This window comes from Entelurus aequoreus, linkage group LG26 (assembly GCF_033978785.1).
Source record: "Entelurus aequoreus isolate RoL-2023_Sb linkage group LG26, RoL_Eaeq_v1.1, whole genome shotgun sequence".
Taxonomy (NCBI): Eukaryota; Metazoa; Chordata; class Actinopteri; order Syngnathiformes; family Syngnathidae; genus Entelurus; species Entelurus aequoreus.
The window spans coordinates 15,094,136-15,119,387 of NC_084756.1; the positions used below are offsets into that span (position 1 = coordinate 15,094,136).

General features: G+C 40.8%; 1 protein-coding gene across 1 annotated transcript in view; it reads right to left on the reverse strand.

The window, feature by feature from the left end:
- Positions 1 to 18,153, reverse strand: part of igsf21a (immunoglobin superfamily, member 21a) — a 490,857-nt gene extending 472,704 nt beyond the window's left edge. Inside the window, exon 1 of the mRNA XM_062038250.1 lies at positions 17,755 to 18,153. Within this exon, the coding sequence (XP_061894234.1) occupies positions 17,755 to 17,812 (58 nt within the window). The 5' untranslated portion in view covers positions 17,813 to 18,153. The remainder of the gene's footprint in view (positions 1 to 17,754) is intronic.
- Positions 18,154 to 25,252: the final 7,099 nt, after the last annotated feature.

The window sequence follows — 25,252 nt, forward strand, 5'->3', positions numbered from 1 at the left end:
CATTCCTTGAGGGTCCTGCTGAAAGATGAACTGTCACCTCAGTCTGGAGCAGGTTTTCATCCAGGATGTCTCTGTACATTGCTGCATTCATATTTCCCTCCATCCTGACTAGTCTCCCAGTTCCTGCCGCTGAATACCATCCCCACAGCATGATGCTGCCACCCCCATGCCTTACTGTTGGGATGGTAATGGCCTGGTGATGAGCCAAACATGACGCCTGGCATTCACGCCAAAGACTTCAATCTTCATCAGACCAGAGAATTTAGTTTCTCATGGTCTGAGAGTCGTTCAGGTGCATTTTGGCAAACTTTAACAAAGGAATGGCTTCCGTCTGGCCACTCTACCGTACAGGCCTGATTGGTGGATTGTCTTTTTACACTTCCCCAGATTTGTGCCTCGAGACAATTCTGAATCAGAGGTCTCCAGACAATTCTTATGACTTCATTCCTGGTCTGTGCTCTGCCATGCACTGTCAAGTGCGGGACCTTATTAATAGACCGGTGTCCAATCAATTGAATTTACCACCGGTGGAATCCGATTAACGTGTAGGAACGTATCAAGGATGATCAATTGAAACAGGATCTCAGTTTTCAGCTTCACGGCAAAGGCTGTGAATACTTACGTTTATGTATTGCAAACATTTCGAAAAATATACTTTTTCACATTGTCATTACAAGGTATTGTGTGTCGAATGTTGACGAAAATGAATTCATTCCGTTTTGGAAAGTGGAAAAAGTGAAGCTCTGCGAATACTGTAATGCACTGTAATCATGTACAAGGACACCAGGAGACTATGGCAGCGATTTCATTCTAGTGTGTGCTATAAACCATCCTCTTTGTGGTTGTCTCATTCTGACCCTTTGCTTTCAGACAAGCTGAATACACTCTTTGGACCTGAAAACATTCCTCAGGCTGAGATGACCATGTTCTACAACGGACAAAAGCTCAAGTGCGGGGGATCATTGCCCAGCTTTAACCCGAGCAAAGCTGCAGGGCCGGCGAGACTGTGACTGGTAGCTGGCAGATGTCTTCAAAGACATGTTTAATATTTCACTTCAACAGGCATCTCCCTCAAGAGCCCTACCATGATACCAAAAAAGCCAAACCCAGTCAACTCATCTGTCGCCCTGTATCTTTTACACAGATAGCGGCAAATTGTTTTTGAATGCCTGGTACATCAAGAAGTGCCTCCCTCCAGACCTAGATCCACTACCGCTCCATAGAGGATGCAGTCTCTCCAATGCTTAAGCTCAGACTGTCCCACCTTGATCAGAAAAACACCTACACCAGGCTTTTGTTCCTGGACTTCAGCAGTGGATTGAATACAACCGTTCCTGAGCAGCTGGTGAGAAAACTGCAGCTGCAATACATCTTCAACCGGGTTTTCAACTTCCTGACACAACGCAAGCAGTCAGTTAGGGTGGGCAGACAATCCCAGTGAGCACGAGATCCCTCCGGGACTGTGTTCTCAGCCCAACCAGTAACAGGTGTGTCCTGATTGCCAATTAGGGACAGGTGTGGTAGATGGTCTGTGTTTACATAGCGCTTTACTATACCAGGAATGAAAGCCAAAGCGCTTTACATTACACGTCACATTCACACATTTAAACACACGTTCACACGCTCATGGCGGAAGCTGCAAGGCGCTAACCACGGCCCACCAGGAGCAGTTAGCGGTTCCCTGTCTTGCTTTGAGACACCTCGGCATGAGATCTCGAGGCCAGGATTTAACCGGTAACCAAGACGGCCATTCGGACAGGAGAAGTAGTGGCAAAAAGGAGGTAAACAGGAAATGGAAACAGAAATAAGAGTGCGAGACGGGAATTAAAGAAAATACCAGAAACGAGAGATCATGAGACCACGGGTGTTGGTTATTCCCCAAATGACGACGCGTGGATAATTTGGGGTCCGAAGCAGAATTTTACTTTGAGCCCCATTACAATAAATTTCACACATTGAAATCATTTTTTGTACTGGTCAAATCAAACATAAATCTATTTCGATGCACAAGTTGAAAAACTTATTGGGGTGTTACCATTAAGTGGTCAATTGTACGGAATATGTACTGTACTGTGCAATCTACTAATTCAAGTTTCAATCAATCAATCAATCAATCAAAAAAAAAGTAACTTTTCAACCCTAATAAAATATTTTCATAGATTTTGGGAAGACACCTGAGCCGGGTTCGCACACACCAGTTCTCGGGACGCGGTTCTAAGAACTAGCACACTCGAGTTTAGCTATAGGAACTACCCTTTTCCTTTTTGGCACATGGCTGGGGATGCCAGGGACCTTGGTGACAAACATGTGTGACGTATATCCGCCTGGGACCCGTGACGTAGCACTTTAGCGCCTCACCCACCACTGCAAAACAATAAACAACCCGCCCGAAAAAAGTGGACAAAGAAACAACACAAGTCTCGGAGGCGACTGCGTTCATGATGGTCTGCTTGCAAGGAATAATAACGATGGGTGGTGAAATTGGGCATCTAATAACGGTAATGGAAGAGCACACCGAGGGAGTAGGGGGATGAGGAATCCAGCGACAGACGATATTTCTTCCTTTCATGAAAGATGAAAGGATAGCAAGGCGCCGCAGACGAAGAAGGCGACAAGTAAGTCACTTGTTATTGTCAATTACCGTATGGGACGATTGTACAGGCCTACGTATCCTAGAAGTAAACATTCCAGGCAGTATTTGACTGTTAGTATTAGGAATTAAAATGGTTATAGGATCTGAGAGCCGTAGTCCCTAGTTCCTGTATGTCGGAACACGACGGAAAACGGCCCGGGGACTAAAAACGTTATAGGAACGTTGGAAAACGACTATGGACTTACAACTAGTTAAATGACACCTCTGTCATTGCCCGAGGGGGTCTGTATCGCTTCTACCGGCACATTGAGAAGGGTGGCAGGCGCCCTGTCGCACGAAAAACTACAAATGTGCTGACTGGTTTTACGGTCCTTTCCCCACTTGTTCATAAGACAGAAGTCGATGCGCACGCCGACGTGCAATCAGTGCTATCATGGTCGAACCGCCGAAACAACCAAAGAAACGAAAAGTTTTGTCTGAGGAGAGCTGACACTCGGGATCAACATTGCCCCTGCTTTCACTCACTGCCGTGAGGTCAAAGACGTGAATTTTCAGACTGATGCTGCCTTGGCTCTGTTCCTGCTATACTAGTAAGTGACTTTTGAAGCTCAAATTAAAATGCTAATGCTAATGTTAGCTATTGGAAATGTGAGCGGTAGCAACAAATAGCCACCAGTGTGATAATTCCACAGTACTTCTGTCAGGTTCAAACACTGATGACATCTATTAAACAAGACAAGAAGCAAAGAATCAAACAGAGACAGAATTCAATTTGGACTCAATTTTGAGGAGAGACGCGGCCACTGTACTCTCTGCACAGTCTTGCACCACGCTCTGCCAAAAGATTGCACTCCTCCTTCTTTATTTGACTTTCTCCCCCCACCTGACCACAGCTGCTTCCAGAGGGAAGTGGGTCGTAAACAGCGTTGCCTTTGGTTACCGAACAGTTCAAAGGAAGGGGTCGTAAAATAGTTAAAAAAGGGTTCGTAAAATACTTCAAAAAGAGTTTGTCTGGAAATTGGGCAGATCCTGCCATCTGTCCGCTTTGAAGTCCTCGTGCCAGAACAACATCCGTCTGTTGATTATCACACATGAAAGAACACAGGAACACCATCTTGTGTCCCCCTTACTCAGTGGAGTTTTACGAGCCTTCTTCTTGGTAGGTTTGAAAGACAGCCTTTTGTCTTCTCACCTGACAGAACTCAATGGAACACAGAGTTTTTTGTGATAACTTACAAACAATTATTCTAACAACTTCCTTCAAAAAAAAACCTTTCCTCCGGACCTGAATCCGCACCGATACATTCCCTGTAGTAGCGTCATGTTTGTAGAACAATCCAAGATCATTTCTTGACAGTGTCTGCTATTTAACATCAGCATAGCCATTAGAGACCTAATATTTGTGACAATATTACGGCGGACATCAATATGCGCTAGTCCTCATGGGAAATGTGGTCTTCTTCTGGCAAAACACTACCGCTTTGGTCCACTGGTGCCGCCAAAACCAACCAAAACGGAAAGTTCTGAAGTGGGGCTTTAAACAAATGCATTTATTTTTTGGTGCAAAATAACTAAATGACCACCATGAAATTCAAAATTTGCAGAATCTTCCTGACTAATCCCAGTACGATTGTTTACAAGTGAATGTGAAAAGTGGGAGAAATGTGCAAGAAGCTTGGAACATGTTTCAGTAAAATGATATATGAAGAGCCTTTAATTGACATTTTACATGCACTTTAACTTTAATTGGCTCATTAAAAAAAATCATTACATAATAAACTAAAATGTTATGTTAAATGATTAACATCTATAATTCAACTTATAATTAATGACACATTTAGCTATTTATTTAAATACATATTTATTCATCACATTTGGCTCTCCATATAAATAAGGTAATTCTGAGTTTTTGCTCACATTTGTCTACTAGCAGGTGATAGATGCATGAATTATAATCTAGAATTTACTTTGAGCAAGTTTGACACCAAGCAGGAGCAGCTGCCACATTATAATGTGTCAACAATAGCAGCGTAAGCTAGCATTAGCTCACTGCTAGCAACGTGTCGCTATAATAGTCTGTCTGCGTTAGGACTTATAATAACAATATCACTCATATTTGTGTAATTTCCAGGTCAGGACATGTAAATGGAGTATTGTTGACACTTTCTGGATGTTTTTAGAGAGTATAATGAGAGGAGCCTCCACCTGTTGACTCAATTTTTAGATATTTATTTACCATTTAGAATGCATTAAAAAAGCCAAACATATGTTCTTGTCTTACATAAGGATTGTGAATGACAAACAGCACATCTCTTTCCGATTTTTGTGTATTTCCAGTATGACTGCTCTAATAATATGGTCAGAAGTGCAGAAATGTTACTACAGTGACTTAAAATGACAACACAAGAAATGCCAAAAAAAACCCACCATTGCTAAGTAAGTGAATGGCTGAAAGACATACAAATAATTATCGGATAATTTTAAGAACGGTAATAATCACATGGGAACCTTGGGTTTTGTACGCCTCGGTCTTCGTAAAGTTCGGTTTGCGATGAAAATTATTGCCAAAAATGTGTTTTCGTATGGGTAATCTTGCCCGGAACAAAGTCGTCCTTGTGCCTGTGTAAACTTCCATGGCCAAACAGAGCATCCACGTGTTGGCGACTCAGTCTTGGAGGTCTTTTTAAGTTGGGACTAGACCACAGGTGTCAAACTCAAGGCCCGGGGGCCACATTTGGCCCACCACATCATTGTACCGCGTGAGGCCCGCAAAAACCTGGTAATGTGGGTCACAACATGGGTGTCCAAATGGGATGAAAATCAATAAATACATCTTTAAATAATGACTTCAATGTATCATGAATTAACCTGCTCAGTGGTTAGAGTGTCCGCCCTGAGATGGGTAGGTTGTGAGTTCGAACCCCGGCCGAGTCATACCAAAGACTATAAAAATGGGAGCCATTACCCCCCTGCTTGACTCTCAGCATCAAGGGTTGGAATTGGGGGTTAAACCGCCAAATGATTCCCGGGCGCGGCCACTGCTGCTGCTCACTGCTCCCCTGTGGGGATGGGTCAAATGCAGAGGACAGTGCGTGTACTTTACTTTAACTTTAATTGGATCATTAAAAAAAGTATTACATAATAAACTAAAATGTTATGTTAAATGATTAACATCTATAATTCAACTTATAATTAATGACACATTTAGCTATTTATTTAAAGACATATGTATTCGTCACATTTGGCTCTCCATATAAAGAAGGTATTTCGGAATTTTTGCTCAAGGTGTTTCAATCATGACAGACATTGTTCTTCCAGCGTACAAGTGCACTTCTTCTTAAATCAGTATTTTTCATGCAAGAAGCTATCCCAAGGATATATATTATTTTCTTTTTTGTGATTGAAAGTCTTTTTGAAATTAATTCTACAATAGCGGAACTTTAATATCTGCTTGTCACCTTGACATCTGATTTGCAGAGCGATTATTGCATCGTTATGTTGGCATACGATATGATTATAATCCAATAAAAGGCACATTTGTGTAATCATATTATTTTGGGGATTCCACATTTACATAGTTTCGCAGTTAAAAGTGGCCCCTAACTGCGATGTGGCCCATGATAAAAAATAAGTTTGACCAATTTTGGCCATGGGATCCAAAATCATCTTTATTACGGGTGTGGGGGTTAAATGATGTGTTCATAGAATGCACACGGAACGCTGAACAACTCCAACTCCTTTCTTCCTCCTGCAGTGAGGCGTTCAAGAACACTCTGTATTTCTGGGTGTCCAGCAGGCTTTCAGACAATCTGTTCTTTTTTTCTTTTTCTTTTTTTTTTACTGTGCACAACAGCGAAAGAAAGTGTCCAAAGAAAGTTGCAAGTGACAGAACATTGTGTCATGATCCGTTACCGGGATCATGGCATGATTTATGTTTGGTAGTTTTTCTGTTTTAGTCTGTTTCCTGGGTGCACCCTCTTTCCTTCTTTTCTGTTGGTTTCCATGGGCACTGATTCTCCTCACCTGTCTTAGTTGTGCAATTAGTGTTCCCACCAGGTGTTTTGGTTAATCACTCTCCTTTATAGTTTCCTGTCACCCAGCAGTAGTTGCTGGGTCAATGTTTGCTATGATAACATTTACATTCTCTTTTTTTCTCCTCGCTGTCGTCATTTTGTACACACTAGCATTCCTCGTTTTTCACCCTTGGTGACATTTTGTATTTTTTAGCTTCATGCTTGCTAGTAGCCCCAGTTTTGTATTTTGGTCCTGCGTTTAATTTATTAAAAGACTTCATCTTACCTCCATGCTACTCTTGCTTGTCTTCTGTATTGGAAGGAACGCTACCAGTGCAGCAATACGCCCCAGAAGAAGTAACACATTTAATGTTGAATTCAAAAAAGAATTTGGGGCAAAATACAAAGGTATAGCGTCAAAAGGATTTTAATTGCGAGTTAGACATAGACTTAGACTAACTTTCTTGATCCACACAGGAAATTGTTCCACACAGTAGCTCAGTTACAAAGGATGGAAAGGATAATGCACACAAGAGCACAAAAAGAGGGCAAAAACAAAAGGTATAAAGTAGACTAAAAATGTACCATAGTAGCAATATAAAATATAACATATATGTAATTACATTTGTCTACTAGCAGGTGAGAGATGCATTCCTTATAATCTAGAATTGACTTTTAGTAAGTTTGAGACCAAGCAGAAGCAGCCGCCACATTATAATAAGTCAACAATAGCAGCGTGATCTAGCATTAGCTTGCTGCTAGCATTAGCTTGCTGCTAGCAACGCGCCGCTAAAATAGTCCGTCTGCGTTAGGGCTTATAATAACAATATCACTCATATTTGTGTAATTTCCAGGTCAGGACATGTAAATGGAGTATTGTTGACACTTTCTGGACGTTTTTAGAGAGTATAATGAGAGGAGCCTCCACCTGTTGACTCAATTTTTAGATATTTAATTACCATTTTGAATGCATTAAAAAAGCCAAACATGTGTGTTCTTGTCTTACATAAGGATTGTGCACATCTCTTTCCGATTTTTGTGTATTTCCAGTATGACTGATCTAATAATATGGTCAGAAGTGCAGAAGTGTTCCTACAGTGACGTAGAATCTATGGAAATGACCCAAGCGTAATATTAAAAATGGCGTTTTGTGACATTTTAGACGGTATTTTGACATACTTTGCAGATTGTAAATGCAATTGCATATGTAGCTTTATTGTGACACGATAGCATCAGCAGCATTGCTAGGTGCTAAACATACAAACTAACCATAATAAACCAAAATAAAAAAAACACTTACTGTAATATTTCCACTCTCGCCAGGATGTCAACCGACAAGATGCTCACATAATTCCGTTTAGATGAAGAATCAAAAGGGTTACAAAAGTTGCTGTAACAATGTATTTTTGTGTCTACCATCTCGGGGGATGTGAAAGTGTACCAGCCTGTGGGTCCATGGCCACATTTGTCTACTAGCAGGTGAGAGATGCATTAATTATAATCTAGAATGTACTTTTAGTAAGTTTGAGACCAAGCAGAAGCAGCCGCCACATTATAATAAGTCAACAATAGCAACGTAAGCTAGCATTAGCTCACTGCTAGCAACGCGCCGCTAAAATAGCCCGTCTGCGTTAGCGCTTATAATAACGATGTCACTCATATTTGTGTAATTTTCAGGTCACAACATGGCGCTTTCCGGATGTTTTTAGAGAGTATAATGAGAGGACCCTCCACCTGTTGACTCAATTTTTAGATATTTATTTACGATGTTCAATGCATATAAAACGCCTTGTCTTACATAAGGTAGTCAAGGCGTGGACTATGATGACGCAGTTTACTGCGAGAAATGTTTTCCCGTGGTGCAAACAGACTATAGCAGACTTCGGAAGAAGGTAGGAACATGATTTAATTTTACTCAAAAGTACAAACAAAATGCACGCACAAGGCAGAGATACAAACTTAACGCAGGGAACAAGACTAACACTAAGACAGAAACTATGAACATGAAACCAAAAAAACACTTACTGTGACGTGACACAATCAGCATAAACTATGGTATCAAGGGTAAACAAGAGTAATGTCGCCAGGCTGACTACCTGGCAACTATCGGCTTAAATAGTCTCTTCATGATTAAAAACAGGTGTGTGAGTCCAACACATGACAGGTGAAACAAATGAGTCGTGGACCCCGACTTGAACAAGTTCAAAAACTTATTGGGGTGTTACCATTTAGTGGTCAATTGTACGGATTATGTACTGTACTGTGCAATCTACTAATAAAAGTTTCAATCAATCAATCAAAAGTCGTCATGGAAACCAAACAATGGCGCGTAAACAGGAACTAAAAGAGTCTTAAACCAACAGAACATAACTGAACAAAACATGACCACAGAACATGACATAAGGATTGTGAATGATAAACAGCACATCTTTTTACAATGTTTGCATATTTCCAGTATGACTGCCCTAATAATATGGTCAGAGTGCAAAAGCGAAAATAGCCAAAGGTAGTGCAATATTCAACGGCTGACTGAATTTGCGGCTTTTTGTGACGTTCAGGCGGTGTTTTCCCACACTTTGCGGACTGTAAATACAATAAAATCTCCTTTTTCTCCCACTCTATTGCCACTTTAAGCAAGACACGTTACATAAAGCCGTGCTTGTCTGCCCGCCGGCGCGTGAAACTTCTCGTCGTTGATTGAAACAACAGCAATGTGCAGTTCAGCAGGTGCGATCCCCTTTTATTGGCCATTTTAATTGAAAACGTGCGCTATGAAGTCCTCGCAAGTCCGCCGGGAAATTGGACTGGTCATTAAACATTTTTTTAAAAAAGTCTCATCATTTGTGATTGCCTGCGCTGCCTGTCAACAGATTGTATTTCTATTAATGAGCGTTTGACCTGCCGCTAGAGAAGCCGGATCAATCCTCATCATAACTGCGGCGACACAGAAGCCAATCAGACAACAGGTGTGCTGCAGGCTGCAAGCAAATTGGGTCAAAAGACTATTTATAGCTTTGCTTTACGTGGCATGTTTTCTCTACTTTGCACAACAAGTGCAGAGAGCATTTTTCCATTGAAACGTTTCGAATAGAAGCCAGTGGATGGGAAAGTGACAGAGGTGGGACCAAGTCATTGTTTTGCAAGTCACAAGTAAGTCTCAAGTCTTTGCCCTCAAGTCTCGAGTCAAGACAGGCAAGTCCCGAGTCAAGTCCAAAGTCAAGACTGGAAAAGTCTCAAGTCAAGTCCCAAGTCCTGCATTTTGAGTTTTGAGTCCTTTCAAGTCCTTTTAAGATACAATTAAGAAATTAATCAAACTATTTTATGGAATAATAAATGAACACCACACTAGCAATGCAAATGATGCATGTGTTCGGAAATGGATGATGGACTTAAACATTTTCGATGAAAGAGACATATCATGAAAAGATATTTGGAAAAATGCCAATAAGCCCTTTAGAAGCATTAAAGATAAACTGACTCAATTTAAAATATTGAAGAGATTGTATTTGACATCTTCTCAGCTGTTTAAAATTGGTGTAGTAGATAGCAAGTTATGTATGAAGTGTCGGGCAGCTGAGGGAACTCTTGTTCATTTATTGTGGGAATGTCAGAGAATAAAATAGTTATGGTTGAAAACAACAAAAGAAGCAATCACATTCCTTAATATAAACATCCCAATGACACTGCAAACTTGTATTCTTGGGGATCTACAACAATTTAGTAACGTGTCATCAAAGAGTAAAAATGCTTTTCTTTCAATATGCATAATAACAAAAAGGGTAATATTTAAAAAATGGATAGCTGTTGATAGTCCAACTCATACTGACTGCTACACACAAGCTATGGAGATGATATCAGTAAAACAAACTGCATTTAGTTGAGATAATAACGAGTCATATATTGGAATATGGGATCCATTATTTAAATTTGTTTCAACTATTAAATGAACCAAAATATGACTTATTATATCTTTGTGGAAAATATTGGACACAGTGTGTTGTCAAGCTTGTGAGATGTGATGCAGACACTATTGTTCATTTCTAATTGTTTTAATTATTTTTTATTAATGTTTTTAATGATAATGTCAATGAGGGTTTTTTTAATCACTGCTATTTTGAAATTGTTGCTAATATTGATGCTGTTGTCGATGATGTTCATTTTTGTTTCACTACATTTGTTTTGTTCTGTGTCGTGTTTGTGTGTCCTCAATTGCTCTGTTTGTTGTTTTTCTTAACGTTGCTGGGACGGGTTTGGTTTTGGAATTGGATTGCATTGTTGTGGTATTGTTGTGTATTGTTTTGTTGATTGATTAATAAAAAAAAATAAAAAAATAAAAAGTCCTTTTAACCACAGACTACTATATTTACACAGATTGTGTATGCTTTTAAAGGCCTACTGAAATTACATTTTCTTATTCAAACGGGGATAGCAGATCCATTCTATGTGTCATACTTGATCATTTGGCGATATTGCCATATTTTTGCTGAAAGGATTTAGTAGAGAACATCGACGATAAAGTTCACAACTTTTGCTCGCTGATAAAAAAAGCCTTGCCTGTACCGGAAGTAGCGTGACGTCACAGGTTGAAAGGCTCCTCACATTTCCCCGTTGTTTACACCAGCAGCGAGAGCGATTCGGACCGAGAAAGCGACGATTACCCCATTAATTTGAGCCAGGATGAAAGATTTGTGGATGAGGAACGTGAGAGTGAAGGACTAGAGTGCAGTGCAGGACGTATCTTTTTTTCGCTCTGACCGTAACTTAGGTACAAGCTGGCTCATTGCATTCCACACTTTCTCCTTTTTCTATTGTGGATCACGAATTTGTATTTCAAACCACCTCGGATACTATATCCTCTTGAAAATGAGAGTCGAGAAGGCGAAATGGACATTCACAGTGACTTTTATCTCCACGACGATACATCGGCGAAGCACTTTAGCTACGGAGCTAACGTGATAGCATCGTGCTTAACTGCAGATAGAAACAAAAGAAACATGCCCCTGACTGGAAGGATGGACAGAAGATCAACAATACTATTATTACTTCTACTATCAGGAGACACCGAACCAAACCCTGGACCTGTAACCACACGGTTAATGCTGTCCAGCCTGGCGAAGCCTAGCAATGCTGTTGCTAATGACGCCATTGAAGCTAACTTAGCTACAGGACCTCGACAGAGCTATGCTAAAAACATTAGCTCTCCACCTACGCCAGCCCTCATCTGCTCATCAACACCCGTGCTCACCTGCGTTCCAGCGATCGACGGTGCGACGGAGGACTTCAGATCATCGGTGCGGTCGGCGGCTAACGTCGGCTAGCGCGTCTGCTATCCTCCTGGTTGTGTTGCTGCAGCCAGCCGCTAATACACCGATCCCACCTACAGCTTTCTTCTTTGCAGTCTTCATTGTTCATTAAACGAATTGCAAAAGATTCACCAACACAGATGTCCAGAATACTGTGGAATTTTGCCATGAAAACAGAGCTTTTTGTATTTGATACAATGGTGTCCGAATACTTCTGTTTCAACCATTGACGTCACGCGCATACGTCATCATACATAGACGTTTTCAACCGGAAGTTTCCCGGGAAATTTAAAATGTCACTTTATAAGTTAACCCGGCCGTATTGGCATGTGTTGCAATGTTAAGATTTCATCATTGATACCGTATTTCCTTGAATAGCCGCAGGGGCGCTAATTAATTTAAAACCTCTTCTCACTCCTGCGTTTACCAAAAGCATGCGGGATTGGCAAGCATGCGTTAATTAATTTAAAACCTCTTCTCACTCCGGCGCTTACCTTATCATGATAAGCACATTTAATTAAAAAAACGTTATTATGGTCTTACCTTTAGGTATAAATGAGTCCATGCGCAGCTCCTATAGCAGTCTTCCTTATCTTTCTTCAGTTTTAAAAGTCTGTCTGTCTCGATGGAGATCTTCCTTTAAGTATTACCTCCTGCTTCAATTGAAAGTCCAGTTTAGAAAACTGTTTTATTTTAGATATGTAATCCTCCATGGTAAAAGTGCAAGCAAACAATGGCTCCTCACTCTTGCTGCTTGTTGTCTTCTTCTGCAGCACCGGTCTTCTGCAGTACCAGCAGTCGCAAGAAGGATAACTAGCGCCCTCTACCACCAGGAGGAGGAAGTCATTTAATGACTCATATTTGACCCGGTGGAAGTGCCAAGCATGCGCTAATTATTTTGCGAAACGAGTTTGACCCGGCTGTAATTCTAGGCAGGTGAATACTATATTCCCGGCGGCAATTCAAGGAAATACGGTATATAAACTATCAGACTGCGTGGTCGCTAGTAGTGGCTTTCAGTAGGCCTTTAATATAGCATATATTTTAACTGACCTTTATTTGAAAACAAGGTAGATCTAATATGATTGGCTATTGTACTGAGAGCACACACGCTGACAGACACACACACGTACACAATGGAAGATACGGAGCGCTCCTGAATAACTTTTTAATCTTTGGGTTTTGGGGAAAGTAGCAAGTCTTGCCGAGTCAAAAGGCTCAAGTCCAAGTGAAGTCACAAGTCATTGATGTTAAAGTCTAAGTCCAGTTGCAAGTCTCTTTACATTTTATCAAGTCCAGTCTAAAGTCATCAAATTCCTGACTCGAGTCTGACTCCAGTCCAAGTCATGGGACTGGAGTCCACACCTCTAGGAAAGTGACACGTACAGAGAATCCACACGGTGCACACCTGTGTGTGGGTGTGTGTTTGCTGTCATTTTGTGTTTGATCCTGCAACAGCACCACGGTACGGACATTCAAAGTCAACCTGTCGCACTGTCACATGACATCCGAGGAGGCGGCACCAGCTCGGGTGCAAAAGTGAAAGGCCTGTCTGTTGCATCTCACATGCATAAAACATAGAAAGCCAACAGCAGAGCCTTTTGCTACCTCAAAGCTGCAAAGTCTTCCATTCTCCCTCCACTTGTCTGAAACATGCATCACGCGGTGATGTCACCCGACGTCAGGAAAGCTCTATTTGGATTTCACACTGAAAAGAAAAGGGCTCGGTGTAATTGTCCTGATCAAAGTTCGGCGGCTCAGCGGCAGAAAAGCAAGGTCACGTCTGCATTGCAACACTGTTTGTCTTCACCTTGTAAATCTTTTATTTTCAGCCCTGCTGATCTGAGACTTCATTGTTGGGCCACAATGCTAATAAAACATTGATTTCAAAGGCTGCAGGCCTTGCTGACAACACTACGCTCCAAAGGGGGGAGTTGCTGTTCATCAGCACAATCAATGCGACTATCTCTCTCTATTTTGGATTTATTTTTTGCACACTTACTGCCACTGCATCACCAACTTAAAAAAGTACAATTAAAATTAGGGATGTCCGATAATATCGGACTGCCGATCAAAAATGCTTTAAAATGTAATATCTGAAATGATCGGTATCGGTTTCAAAATTATCGGTATCGGTTTCAAAACGTAAAATGTATGACTTTTTAAAAGGCCGCTGTGTACACGGACGTAGGGAGAAGTACAGAGCGCCAATAAACCTTAAAGGCACTTCTTTTGCGTGCCAGCCCAGTTACATAATATCTACGGCTTTTCACACACACAAGTGAATGCAAGCATACTTGGTCAACAGCCATACAGGTCACACTGAGGGTAGCCGTACAAACAACTTTAACACTGTTACAAATATGCGCCACACTGTGAACCCACACCAAACAAGAATGACAAACACATTTCGGGAGAACATCCGCACCGTAACACAACATAAACACAACAGAACAAATACCCAGAACCCCTTGCAGCACTAACTCTTCCGGGACGCTACAATATACACCCCCCGCTACAAAACCCCAACCCCGCCCACCTCAACCTCCTCATGCTCTCTCAGGGAGAGCATGTCCCAAATTCCAAGCTGCTGTTTTGAGGCATGTTAAAAAAAAATAATGCACTTTGTGACTTCAATAATAAATATGGCAGTGCCATGTTGGCACTTTTTTTCCATAACTTGAGTTGATTTATTTTGGAAAACCTTGTTAGATTGTTTAATGCATCCAACGGGGCATCACAACAACATCAGGCATAATAATGTGTTCATTCCAGGACTGTATATATCGGTATCGCTTGATAATCAGTAATTAAGAGTTGGACAATATCGGAATATCGGATATCGGCAAAAAAGCTATTATCGGACATCTCTAATTAAAATCATGGGTGTCAAACTCATTTTAGCGAGGGCCACATTACAGTTATGTAACCGTAAAAAAAAAAACATATATATATATATATATATATATATATATATATATATATATATATATATATATATATATATATATATATAAATATATAATAGCCTCGTTACACAATTTGTACAGGCAACTGTTTGATAATTATATTTTTTTAACCAACAGATTGAGGGATAAATTGTAATTCCAGGTGACAAGAAGATATTTTTACATATTTATTTTTGATAACCAAAAACAATGCTGGCAATATTTTGGTACACACACAGCTAGTAATACAGTTTAGATTCAAATTCAAATCGCAAGTTTTATTTATTCCGATTCCAAATCGATTCTTTTTTTTTTTTTAATATATGTATATTTTAATTTGGCCAAATATTTATTTTTAAACAATACATTTTGGATTAAGTATTATTATTATTATTATTGTTATTATTATTATTATTATTATTATTATTATTATTATTATTATTATTATTATTATTATTATTATCAATATAGATACTATTGCTTTTATAAATATTTGGTTTTCCTTGTACTTAAGTATTGTATTTATTTGTACATTTTTATCCAGAGTGATTTAAATCGAAAATTGGGTTGGAGTTGGGGTTGCTTTATTTTATTAATTTAGATAATATTCTATGATTTGTGTAAATAAAATGTAAAAAAGAAAAAATACATTATAGCAAGTATAAGTCCAAGAGCTTTTGTAACCTGTAACCTGTTTTGAAAAGGTTTTATTGAGGATATGAAGAAGTTTGTATATTTCTCATTCATTGTCAATGGGGAGAAATTCCTGGAAATTTCTGGAATTTTGGGGAATGTCTTAGATATCTTGGAAGAGTAGTGTGGGTGGAAGGTTGAAAGGAGAGAATTTGGGGCATTGTAGAACTTTGAATATGTCGATTCATTTGGATGCGAATTTCCTGGAAATTTGGGAATTTCGGGAAAACCGGGAATTTTTGGAAAATATTGACACCAGCACAATTGTCCTCAATGATGTGAATGGGTTGGTGTTGGAATTGGTTGAAAAAATGTAGATGTAGTAACCTTTTGAATTGAGAAGTGGAATTTCAGGAAAACCGGGAATTTGTACCGGGAAATTGAAAACATTTGAGGGATGTTTTGATGGTGGAATGGTTGGAAGTTGCCAAAAAATGTGCACTGTGAAAACTTTGGGACAAAAAGGTGAAACTAGGGCTTTGGAAAAACTGGGAATTTTGGAAATTTGTGGAATTTTTTTGAAGCTGTAAAATGCTAGTTTGATTGTCGAAGGGTTAGTGGAAGGTGTTGAAAGTCAAAACGGTTCGAATCTGTTGAGAATTGTGGGAATTGTGCAAGTTTGGGAAAAAATTGAGTAATAAAAGAGTAATTACCTTTTAGAAGCCGACTGATGGATGCAGTTTTATTGTGACACTATAGCATTAGCAGCATTGCTAGGTGCCAAACATACAAACTAACCATAATAAAACAAACACTTACTGTAATATTTCCACAAACGCTGGGATGTCGACCGACGGCACACTCACACAAATCTGTTTAGATGAAGAATCAATCACAACCCTCACGAAGGGTTGAAAAAAATTGCTGCAATTAGCGTCTTTTTGTGTCTTTTCCGCCACCTCTGAGACGTGAAAGTGGACCAGCTTGTGGGTCCATGGCCACATTTGTCTACGAGCAGGTGAGAGATGCATGAATTATAATCTAGAATTTACTTTTAGCAAGTTTGAGACCAAGCAGGAGCAAACCTCGGCTCAGTGTGTCAACAATAGCAGCGTAAGCTAGCATTAGCTCACTGCTATCAATGCGCTGCTAATATAGTCCGTCTGCGTTAGCACTTATAATAACAATATCACTCATCTTTGGTTCATTTTCAGGTCAGGACATGTAAATGGAGTATTGTTGGTGCTTTCTGGATGTTTTTAGAGAGTATAATGAGAGGAGCCTCCACCTGTTGACTCAATTTTTAGATATTTATTTACCATATAGAATGCATAAAAATGCCAAACATATGTTCTTGTCTTAGATAAGGATTGTGAATGATAAATGATTGTTGCGTATTTCCAGTATGACTGCTCTAATAATATGGTCAGAGTGCAGAAGCATTACTCCCGTGATGTCAATCTCCGAAAAAGGTATTCTGTTGCATATTTCCAGTATGACTGCTCTAATAATATGGTCAGAGTGCAGAAGTGACGTAGAATCTACGGAAATGACAGTAGATTGGTGTTTCGGAGCGAAATATTCAAAATGGCGTTTTGCGACGTTTTCGACGGTGCTTTCACATACTTTGCAGATTGTAAACACAACTGGACACGGTTGAATGGATACAATGAAACACAAACAAGCGTATAAAGTCAGGAGTTTTTCCCACTCTACTGCTACTTTAAAGGGTTCCCGCTATGTTTATTTCTACATTTTTTTCCCCATGATTCCCTGTCGAGCCCAACGTTTTGAGACTCGGAACGGTTCCGATTGGATGGAAGCCGTGGGCGGTGGCCTCTGGCAAACTTTTGTGGTGGAATAATAAGAAATAAATAGATGATTTGTCGGCGTGGAATCGCATTTTGGTGTGAATGCATGTGACGTGTTGGAGTGGACACGATGCAGCATCATGTCATCCGTCACGTGAGGGAGCGGGTGAAGCGCCACACCAGCGCTGCTCTTTGCTGCCGATATCTGTTGCAACAAATCAGTGCAAGTGCGTTCATCTTCGGCGTGGGTTTATTTTTTTATTTGTTTCTTGTAGCGCCGTGCCCCTGTTGCACAGGCGGTAGGGGAGCGGGTGAGGTCGGGAAAGTTGACCAGCACACCGGCCAGCCAGCCAGCCCCGTCCCGGCGACACATTCCCATGCACGCGCAGTTGGGCTCCGGCTCCAAGACGAGCAAATGCAAATAAAAAGCACGGCGGAGGAGGAGTCACTTACCCAGGGATAAATGGAGGAGATCGGCGCACAGGAGCAAACACAGCCAGAAGATGCTCATCGTTCCCCCTTTGTGGCAGTAAAATCCCAAACGTTTACATGCTCCGCGGGATGCGGCTGTGCAGTCCCCACCATTCCTGAGGCACTCGGCTGCAAGGTGCCCCCGAACCGGTCGTCATGCTGCGAGTCCAAGTGCAGGCGGGCGCGCAAGTTGAGCGCGGATGCGGCATGCAGGATGTCGCTCGCCTGCAGCGAGGGGAGGAGGAGGAGGAGGAGGAGGAGGAGGAGGATGCTGGGACTGCTTGGTGCTCCGCTCCGCTCCAAACTAACCAACAATAGGCGAGCTGAGCCGCGCGGCAGTGATGATACAACACAGCAGTGATGATACAACACAGCAGTGATGATACAACACAGCAGTGATGATACAACACTGGAGATGTTAGGATGGAGGAGGTTCTCTCTCTCTCTCTCTCTCTCTCTCTCTCTCTCCTCCTCCTCCCTCCACACAGTCATTTCTCATCCATCCTTCCCCCACCCATGTCACACAGTTTTTAATCCCATACAAATCTCCGACGCAAACCTCTCTAATGATGTCCATTAAGACAGCGTTTTTCCACCTTTATTTGGAGCCAAGGCACAATTTTCTCATTGAAAAAATCTCCAACAGCAGAAAACGTTAAAAAAAAATTGAAACTCAGCAGCCGATATTGACAACAAAAAGTCGTTCTCGCAATTGTTGGATAGGAATTCAAACCGTAACCCGACCATGCATCACTATAGCTCTTGTCTCAAAGTAGTCTCACCCCTAGGGTTGAAAAGGGGTGGAAACTTTCCGGTAAAGTTCCGGAAAGTTTCCGGAAATTTACCGCAGGAAGTTAAGCTCGGGAAGTTTGGAAATATTGACCATTTTTTGATTACCGTATTTCCTTGAATAGCAGCAGGGGCGCCAATTAATTTAAAACCTCCTGTCACTCCGGCGTTTACCGGAAGCCTGCGGGATGGCCGTGCATGCGGTAATTATTTTAAAACCTCTTCCCACTCCGGCGTTTACCAAAAGGAATGCGGTAAATTTAGGCGTGCGCTTTGAGTGTGATGTAAGCATACCATCATGAAAAGCACATTTAATAAAAAAAAAAACGTTATTATGGTCTTACCTGTACTTATAAATGGAGTCCATTTGCAGCTCCTTCTGACCAAAAGCATCGATAACTTGTTTATAGAAGTCTTCCTTATTTTCTTTCTTCCGTTTTAAAAGTCTCTCTGTCTCGATGGAGATATTCCTTTAATTATTACCTCCTGCTTCCATTGAAAGTCCAGTTTAGAAAACTGTTTTATTTTAGATACCGGTATGTAATCCTCCTTGTTAAAAAAAAAAAATCTCTTGCTGCGTGTGTTCACTTCTTCTGCAGTACCGGAAGTCGCAAGAAGGATCACTAGCGCGGTATCGCCCTCTACCACCAGGAGGCGGGAGTCATTTAATGACTTATACAGTATTTGACACACGCAGCTACGGTATATTAATAAAACATAGCTGCTTACTGTTCTTTTTAGCATACTGTACCGGTATTCAATAGTTTGGACCTTAAATCCTACTGAATAGCTCTTTATCTTTTTTCCTTTGTGCGGTTCAAAACTACTGAAAGCAGCTTCCTCCATTTTGAAAATGAGGACAGGTAAAGCGTCACTCGTGACGTAACGAACTAAACATGCAAACTAACCATAATAAACCATAATAAAACACTTACTGTGTTATTTCCACTCTCGCTGGGAGGCTAACAGTCGGGACGCTCACATAATTCCGTTTAGATGAAGAATCAATCACAATCTTCACGAAGGGTTAAAAAAAAGTTGCCGCTACAAGCGTCTTTTTGTGTCCTTTCCGCCACCTCTGGGTTATGGCAGATTAGAAACAAAGAGAGGTAGCTAACAGAAGCGGTTAGTTACCACATGTTAAGGGGGAATTATTTAAAGTAGCAGTAGAGTGGAAAAACAAGTTGCCTCTATATTGAAACTATTATCATATATATCTGATTTATGACACCCCCTTGGAATTGGGGGTTAAATCACCAAAAATGATTCCCGGGCGCGGCCACTGCTGCTGCTCACTGCTCCCCTCACCTCCCAGGGGGTGGAACAAGGGGATGGGTCAAATGCAGAGGACACATTTCACCACACCTAATGTGTGTGTGACTATCATTGCTACTTTAACTTAACTAAACCCTTAAAGACCAATATTGTGCTTTTGAGAGAACATTTGAAAACAAAAATGTACTGATAGGTACAGAAATGTTCTTGTCTTGTACAGAACCACTATTTTTGAGAGCGACTTTTCTAACGCACTCTTCAGAACAGACATTGAGGCAAGTGCCCCACAAACTGCGAAACACAGAAATGATTCAATCAATGAATCAATCAATCAATGTTTACTTATATAGCCTTAAAGGCCTACTGAAAGCCACTACTAGCGACCACGTAGTCTGATAGTTTATATATCAATGATGAAATCTTAACATTGCAACACATGCCAATACGGCCGGGTTAACTTATAAAGTGACATTTTAAATTTCCCGCTAAACTTCCGGTTGAAAAGGTCTATGTATGATGACGTATGCGCGTGACGTAGCCAGGAGAACAGAGGTATGGCTTCCCTATTGAATCCAATACAAAAAAGCTCTGTTTTCATTTCAAAATTCCACAGTATTCTGGACATCTGTGTTGGTGAATCTTTTGCAATTTGTTTAATGAACAATGGAGATTGCAAAGAAGAAAGTTGTAGGTGGAAAAGGTGTATTAGCGGCTGGCTGTAGCAACACAACAAGAAGGACTTACTTGGATAGCAGACGCGCCAGCCGATGCTAGCCGCCAACCACATCTGTGTTGGGGTGAAGTCCTTCGTCGCACCGTCGATCGCTGGAACGCAGGTGAGCACGGGTGTTGATGAGCAGATGAGGGCTGGCTGGCGTAGGTGGAGCGCTAAAGTTTTTATCATAGCTCTGTGAGGTCCGGTTGCTAAGTTGCTAAGTTAGCCTTAGCGTCGTTAGCAACAGCATTGTTAAGCTTTGCCAGGCTGAGAATTATTAACCGTGTAGTTACATGTACATGGTTTAATAGTATTGTTGATCTTCTGTCCATCCTTCCAGTCAGGGATTTATTTATTTTGTTTCTATCTGCATTTGAGACAAATGCTATCACGTTAGCTCAGTAGCTAAAGAGCTTCGTCGATGTATTGTCGTGGAGATAAAAGTCACTGTGAATGTCCATTTCGCGTTCTCGACTCTCATTTTCAAGAGGATATAGTATCCGAGGTGGTTTAAAATACAAATCCGTGATCCACAATAGAAAAAGGAGAGAGTGTGGAATCCAATGAGCCAGCTTGTACCTAAGTTACGGTCAGAGCAAAAAAAGATATGTATTTCACCGCATTCTAGTCCATCACTCTAACGTTCCTCATCCGCGAATCTTTCATCCTCGCTCAAATTAATGGGGTAATCGTCGCTTTGTCGCTCCGAATCTCTCGCTCCATTGTAAACAACGGGGAATTGTGAGGAATACTAGCTCCTGTGACGTCACGCTACTTCCGCTACAGGCAAGGCTTTTTTTATCAGCGAGCAAAAGTTGCGAACTTTATCGTCAATGTTCTCTACTAAATCCTTTCAGCAAAAATATGGCAATATCGCGAAATGATCAAGTATGACACAATAGAAAAAGGAGAGAGTGTGGAATCCAATGAGCCAGCTCGTCCCTAACTTACGGTCAGAGCGAAAAAAGATATGTATTTCACTGCATTCTAGTCCGTCACTCTAACGTTCCTCATCCACGAACAACTGACAACGTCACGCTACTTCCGGTACAGGCAAGGCTTTTTTTTATCAGAGACCAAAAGTTGCGAACTTTATCGACGTTGTTCTATACTAAATCCTTTCAGCAAAAATATGGCAATATCGCAAAATGATCAAGTATGACACATAGAATGGATCTGCTATCCCCGTTTAAATTAAAAAAATATATTTCAGTAGGCCTTTAAATCATGAGTGTCTCAAAGGGCTGCACAAGCCACAACGACATCCTCGGCTCAGATCCCACATCAGGGCAAGGAAAAACTCAACCCAATGGGACAATGAGAAACCTTGAAGAGGCAAATTCTTGCCATCGTCCTTTCTTCATCTCTAACCCAAAATGGTTTGGGAAAGAAAATGTTGACTCCGGTAGCACAAAATACTTGAAATTGCCACAAATGTGGACCGATTCCGTCCCCATTAGACGTCACTTTATATTTGTAATGTGAACTACTCCATAAAAGGATTGGATGTCAACCAAAAATCCAACGCAGCCTTAGTTGTCCCTGCGTGGGTCTGGTGCTGCAGTCAAAGTCCTGATAGACAGACAGAGATGTACTGTAGTTCCCCAAGAGAGGGGATTATGTCGTGCTTCAGAAAATCACGCAACATGATGGAATTCATTTCTCTCAATGAAGCGCAGCTCTCTAGACCGTGACGCTTCCGCCACCATGCTTGGCTGTCGGCGAGACACAATCTCGTGTCGCACTTCTGTTGCCACTTGCACTGATACTCGGGTTTTCCTACGCCTGTCCTGGGATTTGTTGCTTGTGATAACTGTCGACATCCCGTAGATGTGTGAGGTTGTTTTATTTCATTCGTTTGAGGTCAAACAAAACAATCAACGTGACGTTTCAAATAAACAAAGGAACAAAAAGGAGTAGAAAGAAGTCAAACTTATATCTTCCCCCTATCCATACAGTTATGACATGTGTTGTTTAACCCTGTAAGACCCAAATATAGAAAAACCTAAAAAAAAATTAAAAAAAATTGACCTTTCAGATGTTGTTGTAGGAGGCATTTGATGCAGAAATTGAAGAGTTAAAAAAAAAAATGTTTATGTATGTTTTTAGAGAAATGTTGTAATATTGCAACATTGGGCTTTGGTGGGAGCAGAATTTCTGTATTTGTACTCACGTTTTCTGAACAACTAAGGGTTCGTTTGCAGGGTTGATTGCTTACTTGGCCCCATAACGGTATATACCATTAATAATAATCACACATTAGTTATATTTTTATGAAGTCATTTATTACAAATGTAAAAAAATATGAAACAAGATAAAACTCTTAAAAAACTTTTTTTCTTTTTATGACATTTGTCATTAGAACTTTCATTGGTGGTGAAAGTCCAAAAAACAGTCCCTGTGGTCTGTAAAACGTCTGTAGTATGTATACTATCCATGTATGGAGAAAATACTTCTGGCAGTGATGTAGTGGAGGGAATACAACCTGTTTGAGCCCACTGCAACAAGCCAGCTATTTGACTACCACATTCACCCAGTGTTGTATAATTGCAACAATTATATAACAAGCTCTAAATGAAATTTGATGCATCTGTTCTACAATAACTACATATATACATGCTCTAGACATTGTAATAAAAACCAAAAAAATATATAAAAGACATTTTAATTACTTGAATCTGATTAATCCAGTCCAATGAAACAAATAGATTTTGTTTGAAGGAAACCTTGAGAGGTTGTGTAAGTTCATGGCCAGAAGGCGTGACTTATAAATAAATGTACGATCCAATAGCCTTGTGAGACTGAACAATAGGACCCAATGACTATGTAAATGTGGCAAAAAAATTAAAAAATATATAGCAGATTTTAGGATGGTTAAAGGTAATGTTGTAATTTTACAACAAGGGGTGTTACAGGGTTAACTCAGAAGACTAGTTACGTATATACGGTCCTGGTCAAAAGTTGACTTTCCAATCATTTCTACAACTTATTTTTTGTGATGTAGTGATTGGAGCACATACTTGTTGGTCACAAAAAACATTCATGAAGTTTGCTTCTTTTATGAATTTATTATGAGTCTACTGAAAATGTGAGGGTCAAAAGTATACATACAGCAATGTTAATATTTGCTTACTTGGCAAGTTGACCTGCAATAAGGCGCTTTTGGTAGCCATCCACAAGCTTCTGCTTGACCACTTGACCATTAAATTGCTGCAGTTCAGCTAAATGTGTTGCTTTTCTGACATGGACTTGTTTCTTCAGCATTGTCCACATGTGACTTTGGGAAGGCCATTCTAAAACCTTAATTCTAGCCTGATTTTGTCATGATCCTGGGTCCGGGTCATGTTTGTTTTGTGTTTTCTGTTAGTTTTGGACTCCTTTTGTTATTGCCTGTGCACCTGTGGGTTTGTTTCATCACCATGGTTACTTATGATTTTCACCTGCCTCTCTTGTTTGGGACACACCTGTGTCTAATCATCAGAGACTCTATTTAAGCCCGCTTTTCCCGGTCACTCATTGTAGCTTCGTTGTTTGCTGTATGCAACAGTCACGTTTGTTTATCCCTGTTCTTGAGTCCTGATTCTTGATTCCGGTGCTAAGTAAGTTTTTGTTTTAGCTTCTCGTGCGAACGGCACGCTTTCCTTTTGTTTTGTTTTTTGTCTGTTTGTATCCATTTACTATTTATGTTTAATAAACCAAATCTTACCTGCACGCTGTCGTCCGGAGTAGTCCGTGTAGCATTGGAGGAAGGATCCTGCAACCCCTACCGTGACAGATTTAGCCATTCCTTTACCACTTTTGAGGTGTGTTTGGGGTCATTGTGTGTGTGTGAATGGGTGAATGTGGAAATAGTATCAAAGCGCTTTGAGTTCCTTAAAAAAGGTAGAAAAGCGCTATACAAGTACAACCAATTTAGCATTTACCATTGTCCTGTTGGAACACCCAACAAGACCCAACCTCCGGGCTGATGATTTTAGCTTGTCCTGAACAATTTGGAGCTAATCCTCCTTTTTCATTGTCCCATTTAAAGCAGCAGTTCCATTGGCAGCAAAACAGGCCCAGAGCATAATACTACCATCACCATGCTTGACGGTAGGATGGTGTTCCTGGGATTAAAGGCCTCACCTTTTCTCCTCCAAACATATTACTGGGTATTGTGGCCAAACAGCTCCATTTTAACTTTTGACCACGACTGTATATTCATAACATACATATTTCGTAACGTACAACAAAATAACTAAACATGTTTTTTTTACAACATTTTTCATACAGTGGAAGATTTAGAATGTTTTATTTCACTGTCAAGATTGTTCCATTCACTAACATCATCCGTCCGTCCATCTTATTCTGCTTTTCCAAAGTGGGGTTGCGGGGGTATCAGCCTAAGCAGAGAAGCCCAGACTTCCCTCTCCCCAACTCTTCCCGGGGGACCCCGAGGCGTTCCCAGGCAAGCTGGGAGACACAGTCTTCCCAACGTGTCCTGGGTCTTCCCTTAGTGCACTAAAAACTTCCCCAGAGAGGCGCCCGGCGGGCATTCTGACCAGATGCCTGAACTACCTTATCTGGCTCCTCTCAATGTGGAGGAGCTCCTACTCTGAGCTCCTCCCAAATGACAGAGCTTCTCACCCTATCTCTAAGGGAGAGCCCCACCACCCGACGGAGGAAACTAATTTCAACTGCTTGTACCCGTGATCTTGTCCT